At 39.6% G+C, this 23,381-nt stretch overlaps 2 protein-coding genes across 2 annotated transcripts in view; one reads left to right on the plus strand and one right to left on the minus strand.

Moving 5' to 3' along the window:
* Nucleotides 1–5,373, minus strand: part of mei1 (meiotic double-stranded break formation protein 1) — a 30,180-nt gene extending 24,807 nt beyond the window's left edge. Inside the window, exons 1-6 of the mRNA XM_088316351.1 lie at nt 5,227–5,373; nt 4,528–4,651; nt 4,260–4,310; nt 3,517–3,590; nt 2,980–3,085; nt 150–359 (exon numbers count right to left, since the gene is read on the minus strand). Coding sequence (XP_088172477.1) covers nt 150–359; nt 2,980–3,085; nt 3,517–3,590; nt 4,260–4,310; nt 4,528–4,651; nt 5,227–5,370 — 709 coding nt within the window. The 5' untranslated portion in view covers nt 5,371–5,373. The remainder of the gene's footprint in view (nt 1–149; nt 360–2,979; nt 3,086–3,516; nt 3,591–4,259; nt 4,311–4,527; nt 4,652–5,226) is intronic.
* Nucleotides 5,374–6,821: 1,448 nt separating this feature from the next.
* Nucleotides 6,822–23,372, plus strand: LOC148322841 (ankyrin repeat and fibronectin type-III domain-containing protein 1). The gene is made up of 19 exons (XM_088316353.1): nt 6,822–7,003; nt 9,916–10,221; nt 10,546–10,831; nt 11,873–12,073; nt 13,242–13,352; nt 13,990–14,087; nt 14,447–14,537; nt 15,402–15,509; nt 15,620–15,719; nt 16,414–16,543; nt 17,568–17,687; nt 17,755–17,861; nt 18,070–18,184; nt 19,072–19,238; nt 19,604–19,781; nt 20,161–20,323; nt 21,138–21,304; nt 21,425–21,629; nt 21,846–23,372. The coding sequence occupies exons 2-19, from the start codon at nt 10,060–10,062 to the stop codon at nt 22,574–22,576; spliced, it is 3,240 nt and encodes a 1,079-aa protein (XP_088172479.1). The 5' UTR covers nt 6,822–7,003; nt 9,916–10,059; the 3' UTR covers nt 22,577–23,372.
* Nucleotides 23,373–23,381: the final 9 nt, after the last annotated feature.

Genomic DNA, 23,381 nt, shown 5'->3' on the forward strand with positions numbered 1-23,381 from the left:
CAACTATCTGAATTCATGATGCTCTTCGCACTTACCAAGTCATGACTGCAGGCTTCAGCACACTTTCTCATACATCAAATTAAAGTTGGTTATGCATACAATAATAAAAAATAATAATCAACACCTCATGATGTGTTGTGATGTCTCACCAATGCAATTGTTGATGAGCTGAGGACAAGTTGCGTTGGCAAAGGTCTGCAACAACAAGACACAAACTCTGTCCAGAGTGGTGACTGGCAGGGACTGTGCTGCCGAGCCTCCAGAGGTCCCCAACAACTTGAGCCAAACATAGACAACAGATGCCTTCACAACTTCATCCGGATACAGCAAAACCGAGCACAGGCGCTCAAGTAAGGGCACTGGAGGACAAAGGTGGGAGTAAACATTTTTGAGCTATGACAAGATACATCCACAAATATCCAAAGAAACTGTGGATGCAACAATGACTAATTGTTTAAATCTATCATACAAATTGTGTCCAAACTCATAACAATGAAAGAAAAAGCTGTTTGTCAGTAGGCCTACAAGCATGTGTGTGCGTGCGTGTAGAAAAGAAAGCCCTTGGCAGCAAAGTGCTGCTATTAAGTTCCAGTTTAACGAGTCTAGTAGTGACCAAAAATGGAAAAAAAAAAGGACAAATGCTGCCATGAAGACGAGTGCGGCGGTTCTGCCCCAGAGAAGAGTGAAACAAAATGCAAAGTGGAAGAGAGAATAAATTGAGATGAGCGCATTAATCACATGCTCATTACTCTCAGCTGTGATGAGAGAGTGTCAGTGATTTGAAAAAGGGATTGTGCTGAGGAGAAAGTTGCAAAAGAAAGATAGCTGGAGGCTGAATGTGACAGATGGAGGCGAGGTAGGAACAAGTGTAAAGATTATTTCAATGAAGTAAGAAAGCAAGACCACACAGCTATTTGGAAAAATAATCGTTTAGTTAAGCTCAAGCACCATAAACATTTTTGCCAGAAAACATAACATCGACAGCAGCAACATAGAGGCTTTCTCGTTAAGAATACAATTACCATATCCCTGATTTATAGAATGTACATACCTAAAAGCCTCAACTCAAATTAGACGCCAAATGAGCAAGGCTGTCAGAGGTCAAATCAAGCCGATAAAAACAGTTTTGTACATCCATAAATGTCCCTATAATACCACATAAATCGTAGCAATAGGTTATAGAGAGAGCAGCTGGAAGAAGGAAATACAGGAGGATAAACAGTGATTAACTCCATGGCAGTGATGCAGCTGCAAACAGGAGGAGAGACTCAGCCGAGGAGAGACGGGATGCTTTGACTAAGTAGGCGAGTCGAGCTAAAGCCGGGCTGCTCTGTGAAGCAGATCAAGAGCTAAGCGAGGCTTCCAGACATGTTGGATTAAACCAAGGAATATGAGGCGGCAGATGAGAGTCAGGCATAGGAATAAAGGGAGGAGGAGAAGGGGGCGGGTGGGGGTCGACGGGCTGGGGCTGCTGAAACAGGGGAGACAAACCCAAGTTGGAAATGCAAGTAAGTTAAAGAGAAAATGGGATGACATCGCCCGAGGGGCCCAAGTAAAAGTGAAGGATGAATGCAACATACGATAAGGTCTTGCTGATGTTTGCCAAGAGATGCTGTATTTCAATGCACAATTTCAACAAGAATCCCTGACTTACATCCAAAATGGTTTTTCGATGGACAAGGCAATACTAAGCATGACAACATTCCCAGAAAATGTCTCATCACTGATGACCTATTTTTAGAACAGGCCCGCGGGCTACTATTGTGGTCCATGGGGGCTACTGTGATCTCCGCCCTCAATGTTCAGAGAAGTTGAGTTTGCATTTAATCCTCGGTTTGTCAGCAACATTCTCGATTACAATCAATACTAAATCAAAGTTTGGTAAAAATGGAGTAAGATATGAACAAACCCGGTGAGATGGAAAGGCAAGCCAGCAAGAGTGATAGTGTGACATATACTCTGCTCATGTTGTCAATGCAGGACTGTTGTCGTTAGTGATAACAATCCAACGGAGATGTGTTGAGTGACAGGTCACGGACAAACATACAGTTTACAGTCAATAGGGGTAGCCTGCATGTTGCATCAGAATCAGGCGCCTCACCACTAGCTTGGGTTTCCAAGTGGAGCTTATAAAACACACAAAGATGCTCATCAAATGAAACAAATGGTACTGAAAGAAGCAAAGGACTGAATATCATAAGATTGACAAAGAGAGAATCTTTGTTGTTTTTTTTTTTAATGATGCCCCAGAGAAGTGTATTTGCATTCATTTAGTACCTGCGGGGCGCCATCAACAAATACTGCTTTGACTTTCTGTTGAACGACTACTGGTTGAATTGAACAATATTTTCTTGTGATAGAGCAAACACGGGGTTGGCTATGTATTGCATATGAATTTTGAGCGTAACACAGCAACTCAGAGCAGCTGGAGCATAATTGAAAAGGTCAGTTAGAGAGACTGAATTGAGTGAGGTCAGAGAAAAAGATACAGGGTGAGAAATGCAATTTTGAGAAAAAGACTGATGTCCTGTTTCGGGTTGAGCAACGAATAGTAAAGTTTATCGAAAAAGTGGACACAGTCCAATGCACTCAATTAGTCATTAATAAATACTTTGAAATGGCTATCAGACTTGGCTTTCATGCAGAGAGGAATATCCTTTCAAATACAAATTTAATATTTTAGTGGAAGTCCTCTTAAACAGAGTATTTTTATTCAAGAAAATAAATATCTATTAATAAACTATTAGTGTTAACCTCTCTAAACATTGTTCCCTATTTCTAACTCTGATAGTTGATAACACATTATTAAACCCTGTATACTGTATACAAAATAAACCAAGTAATACAGTACTCCATGGTGTATATCAGAAGTATCAAATTCATTTTTGTCGCGGGCCATATTGTAGTTACAGTTTCCCCAGGGGCATTTGATGCAGTTGTTTTAAGTTTACATCTTACTATTTTTGTTAATAAGCTCACCATATTGAGTCACCAGGATAAATGCAACACTGGGGATTGTTTCCACCAAACTCCCCAAGAAGTTGAAGGTTGGCAAGAATCCCCTGACGTTGAGCTGGTCAATCGCCTAGAGCAGTAATAAAAACCATAAAACCATATAACACGGCAAAGAATTGATACAAAATAGACATCAATATCATTCTCGATGTAGAGGACTCAAATCAATAGCAACGTTTTGAATAACTTATAATGATTCAATATATCATAAAATGATGTCTGCCTCACTTTCCAGGAACATGCATTCAGTACACTTCTATTCATGCACATTTATGATAAGGTGAATTGTGTTCTGTATTTCTGTCATCGATTTTACTATTTTCCACCTGCAGTGTTGGCTGATGCCGTTTTTACCACTACTCCCTCCAAAGGTTACACAACAGCAGCAAGGAGAGTTTACTGAATAACTGTAGGAGAAATGTGTTGTTGGATGCAAACGTGATGCTGCATGTGTATATAAGGAGATTTTATCCTCTCGAAATATGTGAGTTGTTTTCTTACCTGTTTGTTTATTTGATCCAAAACATAGTGTAATGGCAGCTCGCTCTGGAGCTCCACCAGCAACAGAACTAGAACTGAACAAGACATTCAGAGAAATGTTTTTGGTCATGTACAAAGCAATTACATCATATATTATAAGTGTTGACCTAATGTGTCCCTTATTTTCCATTATTTGCCATTGCGGTGTTAGTATAGGTTGTTTTTTTTTTTTTTTGATAATATCAACAATGATGAGTTGAAACGCAGCTATAGAAATTGTACATGATTTTATTTACATCTCACCTAACTGGGTTTATGGGTGATAAAGTTGTTTAATTTTTTCTTCTTTTTCTTGCCCAAAACACATTATAATAAACTGATTTGTTATGAGTTGACGTCAAATAAATTTCAAACTCTTCACATATCCCAAGTTCAAAGAGAAGTGCAGTACTACATCAAAGTTTCCCCTGAGGCATTCTTAAACAGCCGCTATAAAATCATTCTGTCATTTGTATTCGAACTTCTAGCTCTGCATTAAAAACTGTTAGTTCACCGAGGGGTCAACAATAAAAGATTAAGAAATATGGGCACACAGCAGGCTAATGTGATTGTTACAATATAAGGACATATAATTGTCAGAGCACAGTGGAGGAATATTGGTCATGCACTACTATGCTGTTACAATTACACTTCCAAGTTATGAAAATTGCATTTATGTTTCTGTGAAAGTAATGTAGGCTTGCTTGTACACATTTGCTCCTTACCTTGATCCACTTTTTCTAGAGTGGATGGGTCCACCATAGCGTGAAGCATCCCTGTGGATAGAGCAATGATAACGGGCTTTGAATCAGCAACGTAACAAAAATGGTGAGGCCTTCCTGTGGTGGACATGATTTGCTTATCTTTGTTTCATGAACTGATTTACTCAATAACAGACGCCAACATTGCATACAGGAAAAGGAACAAATAATCTAAGTTAACAACCAAATTAGTATTGTTAGATGCCCACCTCTGTGCAGTGATGTTTCTTACCCAGTAGAGAATCTATAAATTGAATGGAGACTTGGTGGTCTTGTTGGAGCAATTGTCTCAAAGCCCCAGGAGAACACTTTAGCAACCCACAGACAGCCGATAGAGCATAAGCCTTCCTGACTGACTGTGAAAAAAAGAGCGCAAGGTACGGAAAAGTCGAATATCAAAAAGCGCATGCCATAAATGATTATCAATAAAAATATGCACAATTAGCCAGGTTTTTTGGGCCAACTCTTGTGAGCAAACTATTCCAGCTGTCTCAGGTTGAAAGGTGTCTTCACCAAACTGCACGTTTCAGCTCCTTCCACAGATTTCACCCCCCCCAGAACATAACCAAGCTTCTTTCATGAAGATTACTGTGTTCTTTCAGCTGATTCGAATTGCGACAAAGCTAAAGTTTTGTCTAATCTGTCCAAATGACATCTTCCCAAACTCGTTTTGGATTTTCCTTATACATTTCGTCTCTCAGATTCAAATTATTTTAAAAAAATTTAAGCCTGTGCATTCTGTTTCTCATTATGTTCATGTAATCATTGCGTCCCGACCAGTTTTATTTGAAGAATTTCAAGATATTTCAGTGACCTTTGGAAGTTTTTCTCATCATAGTCACTAAATTCACAAAATCCCGATAAAATCATCCCTTTTTTGGGAGGGGTGGTGGTCTTTATTCTGAAAACAACAAAATCAAACGTTACTCACTGAAATATCGTCACTTTCCAGCATTTCAATAACACAAGCCAGGCAGAGAAGGAGCCCTCCTCCCTCTGCAGGGCCCAGGCGCCCCCTCCATCTTGAGTCGTGCCTGAAGTGGATCTTGTCATATATAATGTCCTTGTTTGCCATTTGGGTGATCTCAGCCTCTAAATCGTGCACTGACAAAAACAAAACACAACAAGAAATATTATCTGCAAAATAATTGTGAGTGTTGCAACCTGTTTAACTAATTTGCCGCAATCAATCCAAGGGAGCTAATACTAGCTAGCTACTACAATAGTATTAAAAAAAGTCATGTTATTTAGTTATGTTTTTCTGTCCTGACAATGTATCTACAACTCTTTACTCTTGACATTTTAGAACATTTAATTACGGTACCTTTCTGGAACAGAAGCAACAAACCGTACTGTGTAATAAAGCTAATGCTAGCGAGCTAACAGCTGGTACGCAAAAGACCCGCATTTTTGAACACGAAACTTTATCGATATGAACAAAAGCTGTTTTTTACAAATAAATACCAAATGAATTATTTAAATATAATAATAAGGCGCATCACTTCACCAAAGACGTATGATGTATAATTCATTAGTATAGGAGTTTTAAAAAAAAAGTCAGACTTTAAATGCTAGCATTAGCCCCAAATCCGCTGGTAAGTATAGGAAAACTCACTAATGTGTAATAATAATACATCTCCACCTCTGACCTCAAATATTCCACCAAATTAATTGGAACAATACTATTGTTTTAATAATTACGTGATTGAAAATAAATGTATCAGAGACCAACAGATATAACTGTTGCGAAGGACCCTTTTGCCATTCCTTGACAACAAAATGTAACTACCAGAAACATCATTTTAAAATGCAATCCCCTTTGCTTAAAACACATCTTATACATTACAATACTATATAGTCTTTTGAATTTCCTCCAAGAAAAACAAACAATCTATGATTCCCGATTCATATCCATGTGAGAATGTAAACAAGTAGTTAGTGTAAAAATTTGTTTGATTTCACAATATGCAACCTTTCTGAATGCATTTTTATTGTACAGGAAGTGGTCAAAGACTTGTAACAGCCGATAGGCAGAAGGAATATTTCACATTCTATAGTTGTGCTTGAACAGAGTCCACCTGTTATTCTGTGGCTACAGTGATAGAAATATGTTATGTGGCCAACAAAACATAAAAATGCATGGATTCAGCTGGCAGCCAAACAAGCAAACAAATGTGCAAATTAATGTCTTAACTTTTCTGTCACTATGCCTGATGTGAGCCACTTCCTGTTGTGCAACACCAGACATCTTTCATCTCTTTCCAGTCACCTCAGTACGTTTTGTCACATAATCATTACATTATTTGATGTAGTGTTTCCACTGATGTTTGTATAATTGTTCAACATCTTTTTAGTCAAAGAATTGTATTTTTATGAATACGTAAAAATATCAGTTTGTAAAATAAATGAAAAAATATAAACAGAAATAAATGTTTCAAATTCAAATGAATAAACAATGACTGCATAAACCTATACTCAAGTTCCACACAGAGCTTGTAGCTGAGATTATATGAGCCGGAGGAAGGCCAGCCGGCCCATCAAGGAGGAGGGTCATATGAGTGTGCTCTCACCACCGAGATGCATTGAGGTAAATCTCACCAGCACAGAGGACAAGTTCTAAATCGACATGGATTATATCTGATCGAAAGATGTTTATTCTTCAAAAATGAGCATGATGAAGCAGCAATTTGGAATTTAATGATGTGAAGGTAAGCATGACAACAAAATCCTTTGCGGTTCCGATTACGACCTGTTGAATTTCTTTAAATCAAACTGGAAGTAATGTACTAATGATCATTTCCTACTTTGCATTCTAGTTGCAAACACTTTATTTCAACTAAAACAACTATCACAGAGATGCTGCTATATAGGTAGTTATAGGGAACTATATTTCTCCAAGTCTTACTCTTGAAATTGAGGTGAAACCACATGAATATAATTGCCGCAAGTTTCACAGTATGCCAACAGTCACACTTTGGCACGTGCCTTGATTTTGATTCATGGCTTGTTTCACATACGGTCCAGTAAAGGAACACAATGCAAAACACACTACTTATGTTTTGTACAAACATAAACAGTTCATCTAATGACAATTAACATGAAACACCAGCAAGTTAAATCTCTTCTTTTTAGAATAGTGAGACATCATCCGTTTGTCTTTATTCACAAACATAAGGATGCAGCCGAATGCAACGCTATACAATTAGAGATTGTAAATTATTATTCTATGCAACACTGATAATGTAATGCACAGGTGTCAAACTCAAGGGCCACGGGCTAGATCCGGTCCACCACATCATTTCAAAATCAAATTGTGTACATGCATTGATGTCATGTTTCTTGCTAAAATATCAATATAGCAAATTGTGCGCACAAAAATCTTAAGACATTGTAAGAATTTTTGTTATTTATACCATTTAAAAAAAAAACAAATGTAATAATATTTGAACAAACAGTCTTAACTAGTGTCTGATTTCAAAAGTAGTTCTTAATCAATTTATTATGAATGAGGCTTATGATATATTAATATGGGTTCACAGTCATAATAATCCTCTGAAGGACATCATAACTCAATGTGGCCCGTGACAAAAATGAGGTTGACATCCCTGCTGTAATGCCATCTCATTGCATTGGCTTCATTTTAAGAGCTGCCTCTGTATTTGCTTGCGGACGAGGCGTGTGTTTGATACAGAGAGAGAGATACAGTAGTTTCAATTCTTGTTACATTTGGGTGAAAGTTTGAAATCATTAATGCCCTATTTTTTCATTAATTAATTAATTCATTCATTCATTCATTCATTCATTCATTCATTAAAGTTTACATTACTACAGAACGCTCCGTAAAATAATGCATCTATTCCTGGGGTATTAGACGGATGAAAACAAAAGTCAATTATATTTGTACTCGACCTCCGGAATACAGTTTTGACAGCCCATGCAACATGTAAGCTTTCAGCTGAGACGGAAAAAGTACATAGCCTGTCACCACATGCAGAGATGCAACAGATTTTCACATGCAAAACCACAAAGGCCTCATGATGCTTTTTTGTCATGAGTCATTGCTGCTCCTTTCTAAGCATGCATTAACACACTATTCATGTCAGCGCTATACGCTGAAGCACAATTTGCATACATCTTTTTCTTTTCCCACATGCTTTGCCTTCATTTATTTGTGATGCCTCAAAGCTAATCCGCCTCTCCCACTTGCCTCGTCAGCATTTCAGAGCTGATGTAATACATAATAAACAAACAGAGAATGATACCAATAACAGTGGTTGTTATTATCACCCTTTGCTGTCACATGCCCACATCCCGGCAGATGCAGGTACTCTCCAAGCAGGTACCGTCTGTTGTGTATTTTTTGAATTGGCATCAACCTTCATGTTCAGTCCTCAGATTGCACTCACAGCGATGTATTCATCAATTTAAAAATGAGTGTGGAAAAGAGGTGAAGAACCTCAGTTCAGCCAGGAAGGAGTGGGTGAGAAGAGATCTGTGGCGCACTTATAGCAAGGTCGCAAGACCGACTCGAAAATGCTAAGATTCTATTTGAGACTGAGCTCATCAGATGGACCACACAGACTGAAAGATCTTAAAACAAGGCTGGAGCGGCAAGACTGAGACGGTTTAAACATGTGCATATAGAGCTCCGCTCTGTGCTGAGCAGCCGTGCTACTACGCGGCTGACAGTCAGATCTATGTCCCTTTGAGCAAAAAGGACAGCCTCTCAATATTGCCACTTTTTGTCCTGTCTGGAGGAATCAATGCCTGGATGGCACTGAATTTCTTGAAAGTTATGGTCTTTGCTCCCAGTGCCTTTTGTACATCCCAGGCATGCCTTAGGCCCTGAACGCCTTATCAAAAGGCAACAGTCTCAAACTTGGGTTTTAAAATGGACAGTGATTTTAAACGGGCTTGGCAAGTTGCTGCTGATAATAAAGATTGTTTTCGTTGTAGGCAGCTGGCTAAAGTAAAGCCGCCTTCTCAACCTCATTTAGAAACAATAATCAATGCCTTTGTTACCAGCTGGGCTACTGTAATGTCCTCTCCAGTTGCGCTAAACTTTAGGCAATCCCCCTCTCTGTCCATTTTTAAAACCCGTCATAAAACACATTTTTATTCTACGGCTTTTGAACTCAGCATGAAACTCAGCATTGTTCTGGTGTTTTATGGAGTTTATTGTCTTTGTTATGACTAATTTGTACTCCGTGCACAGCAATTTGTATGCAGCAATGATTGTTTTAAAGCATAAATAAAGTTGAGTTGAGTTGAAATGTGCACATGAGGAAGAGTGGATATAGCTAGAGAAGGTTGCTGACAGTTATGATTATACAGAGAGGAATTAGAAATCATTCATCCGTTCAATTGCTTTGTGAGCTAAAATGATGTTCAGAAAATATAAAATAAATTGTATCCATTCATCCGCTCACATATCGCCATCACTACTCACTGTCTTTGGATGAAAATGTATTTTTATTGATGAATCTGTCCAAGGCTGAATGTATATTCTCATTTGTATTCTCTTTTTATTCCATACCCCTTTCTACACTTGATGTTCGCACCTTTTTCATCCCACTCAATATTCTTTTTCCTCACTTCTCCATCTTGTCTCCCCCCTCAGGTTCTGTTCTCTAAGACTTGGGGGTCCTAGCAACTCTTAATTATGAACTAAAAACTTCACCTGTCACATCACCATCTTCACTCTTGTCACATTCTATCTTCCTGCTCCCCTTCTGCCGTTTCTCCTCTCTCCTCCTGCTTTGTCATGTCTGTATCCACGAGGAACCCACCCCAACGCCGGCGCTCTTTGGGTCCCGTCTCACCCAAGCGGATCTATAGAAACCTGTCAGTCAGGCTAAGGGGAGGAGAGTCATCGGTCGGTGGGGGAGCAGACACACCCAAGCGTCTTGGAAAATCTGCAGATGCTGTAAGATATTTATTTTAAGGGGGGGTGTGGTTACCTGGAGCATTTTGTCATATTCCATCCTGCGTATGCGCCATTGACTTTCCCATACGAGACTGATTATATCCGATTCTGCCTCTTATAGAATTAGATCCAGAAATATTTGGACAGTGACAGAATTGATTTGGCCTCTATGTACCATTACCATGGATTTTCGATAAATCAATCAACCTTTTGCTTTTCAATTCAGTCCACATATTTTTGATTGCATCCTAGTGGTGATAAATAGAGACAGAATCACTTCAACTGTCACTATACTCACCTTTGACCATCTTATTGTTACCTTAGTACAAGACCTTGTGGGATGCGGTGGAGAATGAAGACACGTTGGCAGTACAAAGTCTGCTGTCTCGAATCCACAACACCTATGGAGGAGGAGGAAGTGGAGGAGGAGGAAGTGGAAGCCTGTGGGAGAGAGGAGAAAGGAAAGACAGAGACTGGGTGAAAGAGCGAGAGAAGGGGGTGAACAGAGTGAGCGAACAGGGCCTTGTCCCCCTGGATGTGGCTGCCCTTACCCATAATTCACCCCTGCTCCATGTGCTGGTAAAGGCTGGAGCGAGGCATAACCCAATTTGTAAGTAAATAGTTTAGAAGCGTCATGGTGTGTTTAGAAGAAGCAATATTATTGATAACAGGAAATAAACCAGCAACATTAAGACCACTTGCACGATTAAATCCAAAACCAACAAAAGGGCTGCATCGAAATATAGGTAGTGTGTTTATTTGAGAGATATTTGTAATATTTGGTCACCCATTTGACCTAAACGGCAAGAACATGACGCAAGGCAAGGCAGCTTTATTTAAATGGCACATTTCATACACAAGGTAAACTCAATGTGCTTTCACGTAGTTACGAAACAACATTTAAAGGCAAAAGAATTCAAGACATTTAAAAATCTGAAGAATTTAAGACATTTAAAAGCAAAGTAGAGAAATGAAAAGTAGTTGACTAATATTGAAAAAATGTACAGCCCAAGAACATCAATTTAAAAAAAAATAAAATAAAATAGACCAAACCTCTCATACTGATGCATTGCTGCTGTTCAACGCCACAACAAATTACAACCAAAATGATGAACAAAAACTCGTTAAAGCACAATTTTGTTTTTTAATGTCAGTACAGAAATACCAAATGCAGTGCTCAATAAGTGACTATGAATTTGTTGCGCTGATGAGACCATTGTCTTCTATGAGTGGGTGATTTCAATTCAATGAAAAAAAAAACAGAGAGATGAACGAACACAGATAAAAGAAGAAGGGACAGAACAAGGATGGACTGGAGGTGACACAGAATCAGATGGAGTTGACTAAAATGCATTATACAAAGCCAAATCAACCTGACCCAAAATCTGCGCTCCATGACTTCAAACAAGAATTCGCCAATCGCTTCTCGGTGCAAACTAATTAGCCAATCGGGCAGTACTTGAGCTCTAATAAAAGCCCAAATTACACACAAATAACTCACACTTGAAATCATTGCTGACAGTTTGGTCTACGCAGTTCAAAATCTGTACCCATGATTTCCAAAGGTAAGACCGGTAAGTTGAAATTTAATACGTTCATATAAATCATATTAAAGATGAAGGTCTATCTCTTTTTATTGTATGACTGCCAGTATGCAGACCAGACGAATGGGCGCATAAGCTTGAGGATCTTGTGACCTTGGCGAAAGAAAGGGTGGATGAGAAGAAGCAGGAGTTATTGAAGAAGGCCGGTGCTGGTTCTCATGCACAAGCTGATGTCCATAGACAAATCAGACTCTGGAGCCTTAGACTGCAACTTTACTGCCGGATGAAGGAGAATTTCCACCACACAGGTCAGTCAGCGGTCTGCTGAGGATTTTTGGCATTGCATGCATTTTTATCATTTTTTTTATTTTTTTTATTGTAATAAATACTTGAATTCTTCCGATTGGCAACTCCTCTACTCAGTCAGTCTAAAAAGTTGTTTTCATCCTTGAGGCTTTTCCAATGCATCCTCTGTATGACACCCTGCCTTGACCCCCATTGCTTTCCTCTTACAAGCAATTACCCGACAGTTTTATTGCTGTGGTGTTACTGTCAGACTAAAAATGCCAGACTCAACTTTTAAGATGCCATAAAATGAAGCTCTCTCGCCTACTATAAAATTGCTTGGCCAGTATAACAGGATTCTAAAATCCAAAATGTTTTTTTTTTCTGAAGCTGACTCTTTAATCCTGTGGGTCAAACAGTATACTGAATAGCGCAAACCGACTCCACTGAGGAATTTGTCTGGAGGCTACCATAATAATATTGTGAATTGTTTAATCATAATAATTCTCGATAAGATAGCTCCTGGAGTGCAAAAAAAAAAGATTCTGGGCCCCACTTCTTTTGGTATTTTCTCTGATTAACAGAGTTAGATACTAGCATATGCGCCGTTGTGGGCGTGAACACAGCTGACTTGATTCCAGGCCAGTGGAAGCGGCCCTCATTTCATTTGAATTCAGCACAAGAGAGGTGCATGATGGGTCTAAATCGCTGTAGACCACGCAGCAGATTGACAAACACAAAGTACGTTTCTAAGGAACTGCAAAAAGAGCTCTACTTCAGGATGAAGTCAAGTTGGCCAGAGTGATCACAGATCACCACTGTGAAGTGGGCACTTGGACACCAACTTGTACCCATGTTGTTCATGTTCGTGAAATTCGATGACATCCACCACACGTGCCCTGAGTGCGGCATCTGTCAGCCTGCACCTTGATCAAATTCACCAAAATCGGATTACAACACCTGCGTCTCATCTTGGACCTGATTTCAGCAGCAGCATTTCTATTTCAGACACCAAATCGTCATGTGCGCCAGGGGTGTATAAAAAAGCGATTACTTATTTTATTAAGTAGTATTTGCACAACTGGGTCAACAATTTAACAATAAGTTACGTTTACTCTTTTAATAAAACATGCTACAAGTGTCTAGAATATGAAGAGAATGATGCGATTTTAATAGTGCTATTTTATCCAGAACCCCCAGGTCCTCCCTGTCAAGTATCCATTGTGGTGACCAGCACATCGTCTCTATTTGTGGCAATCAAAGAGCCAGAAGGTGGCCTGGGGCTCATCACCTGCCACAAGGGTAGGTTTGCGAAGAAAACATTTTCCTGGAAGGTTTTTACGGACTGATACATTCTGGAATGTTATCAAGTTAGAACCCTTCCATAGGAATCTTTTTTAAACAGCAGTTTGATTCTAATTCAAATGACTTTCACCCCTGCACCGTGAAGCAGATTTTAAATGATAATTGGTTAAACATTCTGCTGCTGCTAATACAATTTATATTACATCGTCCTACATTACAGAATCTTAAAACAATGGGCAGTTTAGAGCGACAAGACAGGAGCTTAAATAGAGGCTGAAATCTGGTAAAAGCAGTTAATCCAAAACAAAACACAAACAAAAAGAAGAGAATATATTGTTGGAAATAATCCAATTTCATGAAGCAAATATCCAATTATCAAATTGATTCAAGTTTTAGTCACATTCACCAATGGCGCGCTGAACCTCCCATCAAATGTTTCCAAAAATTTACTGGTTCATCATTTTTCAAGCCGACCTAAACAATTCATTATTACCATTGATACATTGTTGTTCCAACTGCACAAATACCAAACTATCAAGAATAATGTATCCTTACCCAAGGCACTGAAACCTCAAATCTAATCCCTACAGTAAAAAGAGAATAATCTGTCAGTGGGATTGTTTTGACTTGACAGTGGAATGGAGCACATCGGCAAGCTTCAAGCGCATCCTTGGCTCAACTCAAGTTACAGAGACCAAGAATCCCTCCTGCAGTATCCAGGGACTCATTGCTGTAAGACATGTAGCAAATAACGTGACTGCTATAATAACATGCCGAGGGTGCATTTCTATATCGCGGATTTCGTTTATTGCTGGGCTTTTCTGGAATGTAACCATGGCGATGGAGTGGGATTTACAGTATTGTGAGTGGTCCCTTTAATCAGGTGTGGATAGTATAATCAACACAGGATTGACACAAAATAAATTGAAGTTATCATTATCGCCTACTGTATTATACTCATTTCTATTTGATAAACACTGATCTGCCATATTTAATCCAATAACATTACAAAGAAAGTGATTTCTTTATCTTGAAATTGACGCTTCATCCACTTCATGCAATGTAATAATTTGGAGCCTCTTCAAACGCAGGGAGTTCATTACTTTGTCAGAGCGAGTGCCTACAATGTGAAAGGATGGGGCCCGCCTCAGTGTTCTACTCCCGTCAGTGCTGCTCCCTCCAGTAAGTATGTTTAACCTTGAAGAGTTTTTTTTTTTCCGAAAGGCTCTATTATTTTTCGCCTCTTGTATAGGTTGCCATCAGCCTTGATGTGACAGTGGTAGGTTCAACACGTAGCGGGGAGATGATTGAATTATTAAAACGAGGAGGCTTAGAAAATGTCACGATGACTGTGGGCTTTGTGCCATTGCTGCTGTGAGGTTGAATTAACTTTCATTGCTGGCAATAATTTTCCTATTGAGAAATGATGCCACACAATGATTAGGACACAGTTATGACAAAAATAATTAAATTAAAAATAAAAGGACGATTCTTAATAATTGTGTTAGTGATGTATCAGTTTAAGTGGCTATAAGGTTTTTGTGATGTAAAACAAAAAAAAAAAAGAGTGCAGGAGGCTTCAGACCGGGTGGATGCAATGATGGCGAGTTCAAAACGGCAGTCCGTGTTAGCACGAAATCTTCAGGAGTCTGCTACAAAGAGAAAAAACATGTAAGAAAAAGCACACTAGAATATGTAATATTTATTTGGGTTTACTCAAATGCACTTTAAATGGTAGCGGGTGTGTGCTTGCTGCCATCTTAGTTTTTTAGTTTAAATGTGTTAATTCTGAACCAAGCCAAATTCAAATAATACGAAGTTGGCGTCCACACTTTACACAACCACATTATTTCAGTTATTTTTAGTTTCAAAAAGATTTTTTCCCCATGTGCACTATACACTATAAGTTGTACTATTGGTGAAAAAAGTTTTTGAAATAATTTGTTTTGGTCTAATTTTCTAATGCATTGAGATTTCACTGCAAGCAACCGATAAGTGCAGTGAATGAATTTCCCTCATTGCGTAACTGGTTCTGTTCCTATACAGGTTGGCGAGAATGCAATGGTGTGAAGTCGCAATACAGAAACCATGAAGCCCTTGTGAGGAAGCTTCTGGAAGACGCCGGAGAGCCTCACAACCGAGGAGACTACAAAGGTAAACCAACCGACAAACCTTTGCTGGTACGATTGGCATATGCCTCCGAGATCTTTTAGTCATAGTGAAAGGCGACTCATGTCAGTCATTCCCTCTCCACTACCTGACAGAGAAACCGAAAGCCCAGAGTCCCAGGAAGCGTCTATCCATGTCTCGGAGCATCAAACAACTGTTCCAGTCTGCCACCAAATTTGTTCGTCTCCTACAGAGGTAATCCTTAATCTTGCTTGCTTATCTCAGAGCACTGAGTGGGGTGGGCAAACATTTTGATTGGCGGGCCACAATGGGTTCTAAAATTTGGCAGAGGGGCTGGACCAGGAGCAGATGGATGGAGTGTTTTGGTAAACTAAAAAAAAAAAAAAAATAATTTTAAATGAAAGTGAACAAATGCATTACAATAATATATGTATTTGAAAAACCACAGTATTGAGAAAATAAAACATTAACAAGGTTTATTCATTTAATTTTTTTTTCAAATTCGGGGGGCCGGATTAAAGTGTCTAAGGGGCTGCATGTGGCCCCCGGGCCGTAGTTTGCCCACACCTGACCTGTTATAGATTCTAACTAACTAGTTGTACTTGTGCAGCAATTTGGTCAAAGCACTGAATAACAGTGTTTGATGTTGTGACAATCAAAACTGTTTTGATGTCAACTTATGTTTACTTATGTAGCCTTTAGTCACAAAAGAGTCTCAAAGGGTTTCACAGCCCATACAGTTGGCAAAGATTATTGACACAACCTGATCTAAACCCCCCAGGCGGGCAAGGATAAAACAAAAAATAAAAACTGGATCAAGAAAAAAGTAGAAACCTTTCGAATGTTAACTACAACAGTATGAGATATCTCTCTCTCTCTCTCTCTCTCTCTCCTTCTCTCACTATCTCTCTCTCTCTCTCTCTATTAGGGGCGTGTACTTAGCAACTGTGTTCTACCACAAGGAAAACATCCTGGTGACAGCTGAAGATCAACTCCCACTGGTGGAGATCCAGTGCTGCTCAACCACTCTCACTCACAACTTTGTTTGGTTTGCCAAGGTGAGCGCCTCGGGAACACGTCCGCGAACATATACCACCGACAATATTATGACCACATACATCATTTAATGAGATCCAATACAAGAGCCATATAAAACATTCAGACTTAAAAAAAAAAAAAAAGACTTGAGAAGACACTCAAGGGTGAGGCGAAAAATATCAATGTAACACATTTGCCGCTACTGCCTGAAAGCAAGATAGTGTCTCCCTAATGGCATGCAATTTCTGCCAACAGTGTTTTCTACACATCCATATACTGGAGACTATACTCTCATCGACATCTGTTGCACGCAGTGAGAGGTTGTGATGTGGTGTCAAATTGTGTGAGGTTTCTGTTCAAAACATCAAGTCCTGTGATGTGGCATTACAAAGTGTGCTTGTGACCATTGAATTATATATATATTTTTTTTTTATTTTAATTCCATGTTTTAGCAGGGCACTTAAGGTTGAAAATCTGACCTGACGTTAGGAGTTTCAAAATTAATTTTTACGTTCATTTTCACCGCCTACTCGCAAGTTCCATTGGAACTGCCAGTGTGACTTTCGTGTAAAAATTCTGATGAATAAACAAAACACACAAACTAACACTGGTCTTACCTTGGCACATATAATAATATTCAGTTTAGATGGCACATTCAATAAAAAATTATTTTAAATGTGTTTATTTTGGGGTTGAAAGTGCAGTGTTGTAATGGGACTGTGTTGAAGTGAGAGCTGCAGTTACCAAAGTAATCAACCAATGCAAATCACAATAATAGACGTTCTCTCAAACGAATGCCTCGGCGTCGTGCAAACCTGACCATTGTTCCTGTAAACACTTTTTTTTTCATACAACAGTTGTATTAAATCTCATTTAAGTTGTGCAAGCTGTCATAATGTCGCTCGTCAGTGTACGGTACAATAAATCTCTCTTGCAATGCATTCATTAGCCAGCTTTTTATCCCTATCAATTATTCACTACGTAGGTTATCTAGCGCCATGCACGAACTGCAATTTAAAACGGATGTCGTCTATTTTGCTACAGTTGTCCTGTGCGTGGCAGCAAGTGCCTTGGCTCCAGCAAGCACTCTCCTCTGCTCATTCATCTTCCTCATCCCTCCTACAGAACAGGCACAATATTTTAAAAGCGGTCTCCCAGCTGCAGGTAGGACGTTTAATTGCTGTATCATAAAAAGCATTCAAATAGGTTAATTGCTATGCTTTGCTCCCAGTCTTCCCTGGGGACCATGGACCTCGGCCAAGTGTACTACGAACCTCTCAAAGACCGACAGGGAAACATTTTACTCGTGACATTAAAGGAGTTCCCAAATGCTATCAGGTGAGTGCTGATTCCAACCAGACAATCAGAATATTTAGTCAGCAAACTCAATTTGGGACTTTTTTTTGAGTTTATGCTTGCCATATGAAATGTGCTATACAAATCAAATTAACATTGATGTTTTATTTTCAAATCTATGACTCAATCTCACTCCTAACTGTGTGGATACATTAAATACATAGATGCTTTTGTCTGTTTCTAATTCAAGCCATCCTGAGCCTCCCCTGCAGTGGATGCCTCTGGCTCGCCTGGAAAAGAACCGTCGCAGAGCTCCTTTACTGCCTGAACCTACAGCTATGGATATGCTCTATGAACATTTAAGGGTGAGGCTTGTTTGCAAAGAGAGAGAGAGAGAGACTAACAATACATGTTAATTTATTCTTATTTAATATTTTCCTTAGGCTATTCGAGGCAAAAAAAAAAAATTGAGTGCTATATTTAAGATTTTTTTTCCCCCATTTTGCAGGTGTATGCAAATATTCTGTCCTACAGAGTCGAGCAATGTTTTCCTATAACAAACTGATTTGAGAAACCAAATTAAATATTTTTTTAAACTATGTTCCCTCAAGGGGGAATTCAACTCACTCTCTTCTGTAGAAGTTATTTTGTCCGCTATTCAGAGAACCACATCACACACATGTTGGCATCCACGCAGAGATTATTTTTGGCGCTAAGCACAAGTCTTGCACAAAGTGCAGTCTAGTTGTGCGCGTGAGTAGAGTTTTCATACTTTTGGTGTTTTCGTAGACGGGCGCAGTTACAAACGGGCGTTTGCGCTTTGTGGGACTGAACACAGCTGACTTGATTCTTGGCCAATTGAAAGTGCATCTTCTCTCATGCCCTTTAAATTCAGTGCATGTGAGGACTCACACAGGCTCACACGCTGAAATCTGTGCGCAAACAGTATATTTATATGGAACTGCAAGATCTCCACTTGTGGATGATATAAAGTTGGCTGCTGTAAAGTGGGCACCGTGCACCTGTGTGTGCCAGTGCCATGCTCAAGGGCACTTTAACAACATCTGGCAAGCAGACTAGCATCTCTCCGAGAATTCGAATTTTTGCCCACAGTGGGACTTAAACTGTGGCCATCTGGCTGCCGGCTTACAAATGAGCTAAAGCAGAAAAAAACACTAAACTGAGGCAGTAAAACATTACGTGCAATAAACACCACTTGAATTCACCAACAATTTATCCATTTTGTTCCAAGGTGAAGATGGACTACCACAGGCACAGCAATCAGGGGGCCAAATCGGGTCTGTATGTGGGCATCCTGAAATTATGGAGCTCAGTGGAACAGATCAGGGTTCTGGTGCCTCAAAGGCTGCCCAATCTACTTTGTCACACACGGGTCAGACACAACGCCCACGTCACCAGGTAACACTCATTAAATTAAAATCGTAAATTCACCTTTATATATTAATCAATTCATAAAATATTGACTAAAAAAATATCCCATCAGATTTTCAACCTTGATCGTATGCTATAAAGATGTGTTATAGGCCGAGCTCATGTTATTGGTGATTCAATGTTATGAATGCTTGTAAAAGCATAAAAGGAAACTGCAATTCCGAACCCCAAAAGGCAAGTCTTCTAGGTAGTACCTGCAATCCTACAAAAGGAAATCAAGTCCTGCTAAATATGCTCTGGAATTTCATCATCACTACCTTAATCCATAATATGTTATTAGAGTAGCACAGGATCTATGCTAACTCTTTCTCTTTTCAACTGCATGGTAACAGAGAAGAGTGGGCGTGGCTCCAGAGCAATGTTTATGAGACAACCAGTGACGGTGTTCAGAACCTACTGGGCAGCAAGGATGACAACTTGGAAGAAAATGGCAGCCTGGTGGAGTTCATCAGGTCCCTGAGAGCAGCGGTCTCACATCTTCTGACAAAGCTCAACATTCCCCTCTACAGGGTAAACTCCAATTGACAACTTGAATTTAAGCAGCCATCCGTTTTACCACCTAACCAGTCCCGTCTAGCTGAGTTCACGCATGCCGAGAGTACACTGAACTGATTGACAGTCAAACATCGGGCACAAACAGATAAACAACCATGATCACATATGTGCACTCGTCATCAATTCATTTAGTGTCGTGGCTGTGAGAAGAAACCAGAAGAAAGTGAGGCAAGCAGAGGGAGAACAAGAAAACTCCACATTTTTACAGTTTAGAACACAAAATGTTTGACCTTAGAGTAGACATGCAGCAATCACAAGTGATTTACAGTATGTGATTAGGATCAAACGGTTTCACCCTATTCTTATAACGACGACTTTCATGTATCTATGACAGGCCTATCAGTACGGCATATACACCAGAGAGTTGCTGCAGTTAGGAGACAAAGTGTCCATGCTGCTGCTTCTTCCTCCGAGTGAAGACTTTAGCTCCAGCTACTGGCCTCTGTTGGGAACCAAAGAGGCCGGCCTTACCATGCCCCTGCAGATCTTTGAGCTGGGTGGGTTAACAACACAACTAAACAGATTCTTAATTTCTCTTGCGTTTTTCAAACTAAGTAGAGAAAGCCAAATAGAGATTCATCCTGTAACAAAAGTGCCTCAGTTGTAAAATCGTTTACTGTATTAAAGGGGAAGTCAACCCCCCAAAAAACGACTTGCAATAATATTTTCTATGTGCCTTAACTAGTCTAAACATTCTGATTAATATTGTGTCTGTGTAATACAAATTAAGCAGGGGGCGGCCATTTTGTCACTTTCTGTCAGCTAAAGGGCTCAGGTAATGACCAATCATAGCTCACCTGTTTTCTGAGCCATGATTGGTCGTTATATAAACCTGAAGCAACTATGATGTCTTTTCCAGTCGACAGCAAAAAGGGCACATTTTGTTGCTTAATTCACATTTCATAAACACAATATTAATCAGAATGTCGTGTTTTAACTCGTGAGACTGCGTAGAACATATTCTTGTTAAGAAACTGTTTGGGTTGCTTTTCCTTTTATTGTTATTTCATGTAGGAAACATGTCATGAATACTAATTAAAATGGGTTTCCTTCTGTAAAGAAAGCGTTCAGCACTTGAAAAACAAATTGAATAACCCACAGATTGAGAGAGTGTAATTAGCACAAAACCTTTTCAAGATAAATCCGGTAAATCTTTATGGAGGTTTGACCTTCCTTGATAATCTAACAAACGACTCCTTCTTTGAACCCTGTTGGGAATTCCCACTCTTATAATACATGAAAGTCTCCTAATTAATAGTGAGACTGCTTTATTTCAGTAATTTAAACTTCCTTTCACCTCTTTCTAAATAGTTCACCTCTGGACGTATGAGCGGGACTTTGTGTCCCAGTACTGCCAGGCCTGGGTGAGGCTGGAGCTGGACACTCACCTGGCTCAACAGGCTCTGCGGGAGGCGCTGGACAGCAGGGAAGTGCAAGTGGCCCGAGATCGTCTTAACCACGTCACCGACCTATCCCATGTAAGATTTAAAAATAAATAAATAAAATACTATAAACTCTCAAGTGGTGTTTTGTGGAACGTAAACTCATGTAAACAAGATGTTGCAGCTCAAGGGGTTTATCTCATGTTATTTCTTCAGCGTCTGGATGTGGTGTGGCGAGATGCCCGCTGGATTATGGATTGTCTGCAGTGCGTTCGGTCCAAGCAGTGGGTGGGAGCAGTGCCCCTTGGGTTGGTGATGGGCGGAGACCCTCCGCCATGCCCCGATACTGAGGAAGAGAACGAAAGATTAACTGCCAGACTAACGTGGCCTCTTCGGCTTCAGTCAAAAAGGGCCACCACAGGTAAAAATGTGGACGCTGATGTTTCATTTTCAGTATGAGACAGATTCAAATTCATTTACGATAAAAGAACTGAGTGCCAGTGACTACCTAGCTATGTCTACACCCTGAAAAATGTATCTTAGCCTATTCTGTTATTTGTGATTAAAAAAAATGTATATTTGAAATAATAGCAATTGACAATACTCACTAATTCTTTTGCATTTTTCTCCCTTTCAGAGACTTTTGTCAACATGGCTCTACCAAATGTTGTCACGGCCGAAGTTTCCTCTGCAGCAGGAAATATGGTTGTCGTTGAGGAGGCCGCACTGATGTTAATGGAAGGCGTTGCAAAGGGAGGGTACCCTGTGGACATCAGTGTCCAATCAATTGTGGATATGGCAAGCATCGGCCAGTCAGAATTGGGATGCGCGAGCACTTTATTTGAACCCGGACTCGAGTCTGCTGCTGTTGGACCATTGGAAGTGGGGTTTGCAGCTTTGGATGCACCCGAATCCTTCAGTGGGACGGAGCTCTTTCCCTCCAGCATCTCTGAGGTCATCCGCCCAATGGAGATGGCAGAGTTGGTGGATATTTTGCCCACATTGAGTCTTATAGAAGAGGAGACCCCAAGTAGTCCTTCCGCACCGTCAGTTATGGATATGATTCAAAGTTTTGGATTGGGGATCGGTGAAAGGGGTAGCTGTTTTGAGTCAGGGAATTCACCCTTGATGGATGGGGCCATATGTGGGATTGAGCCAATCCTGTGTCCGAGTAAAAGCATCAGTGTGAAAGACACAAACTCTAAACATGTTCCATTAGAACAAGACGTGCCCGGCTCACATAACATGGTATGTGACGCAGAAAGTGCCCCAGGAGATAACATATCTCTGCAGGGTCCCAGTAGGGGACTGAATTTTCCAGTAAGGAACCAGGCCGAATGGGACAGACCATTTAACAGCTTCTCCTGATATAAAGTCTGGAAAGACTTTAATAACTTATGCAGCTGCAGGTCAGCTGATTTATCATACCAACGATTGGATCTAACTGCACATATTAACCGGAATAATGAGGCCCAAGTGCACATCTACATGCTTCATAAGGATTGGTGATTGGTGTCTACGGTGCATATTTGCATATGCATTGGAATATATAGTTATGCTGCCTTTATGCACTTCATGAATTTCCTAACAATTGTACCATTTTGTTGATTCCATTAAAAAACACATACGATGGCAATAAATCCAGAATGCAAAACTTCTCTTCCCTAACACCCAAAATTCAGTGATGCAACATTAAACTGTCAAATGATGACATTAAATAAAAAATTCTATCTTCTAAAATGTGTTATATATTTGATTATATTGTATTTTAAAATTATATATTTTGTTCCCCCACCATAATACAGAAATCATGCTCCGAACAAAAAAAGACATTGAAATGTTTTGCTTGAGCTGATCCTTGGAAAAGATGTGGAGAAAATGAATGGATGTAAAATAAAAATTTAGGAAGGAAAAATGATAAGAACAGGAATCCATTTGGTAAAATAGGTAGTTTGAGGAAGATGCAAAATACAGTAGAATATTGAACTTTAATTTTTCTACAAGGATTTATAGCTGCAGGGTGCTAAAACAAAACGAATGAAGGTTTGTCGCTAAATTCCAACTGTTTGTTAAACCTTGCTGTCTCGTGTTAAAATGGAAACTATTGTATGTGGACTAAAGTGTTGGGACATCTCTTAATAAAATAAGACACTTTCCATCGAAATTAGTTTAA

Source organism: Idiotropiscis lumnitzeri, chromosome 15 (assembly GCF_059441095.1).
Source record: "Idiotropiscis lumnitzeri isolate Australia: NSW breed Sydney's pygmy pipehorse chromosome 15, RoL_Ilum_1.0, whole genome shotgun sequence".
Classification (NCBI taxonomy): domain Eukaryota; kingdom Metazoa; phylum Chordata; class Actinopteri; order Syngnathiformes; family Syngnathidae; genus Idiotropiscis; species Idiotropiscis lumnitzeri.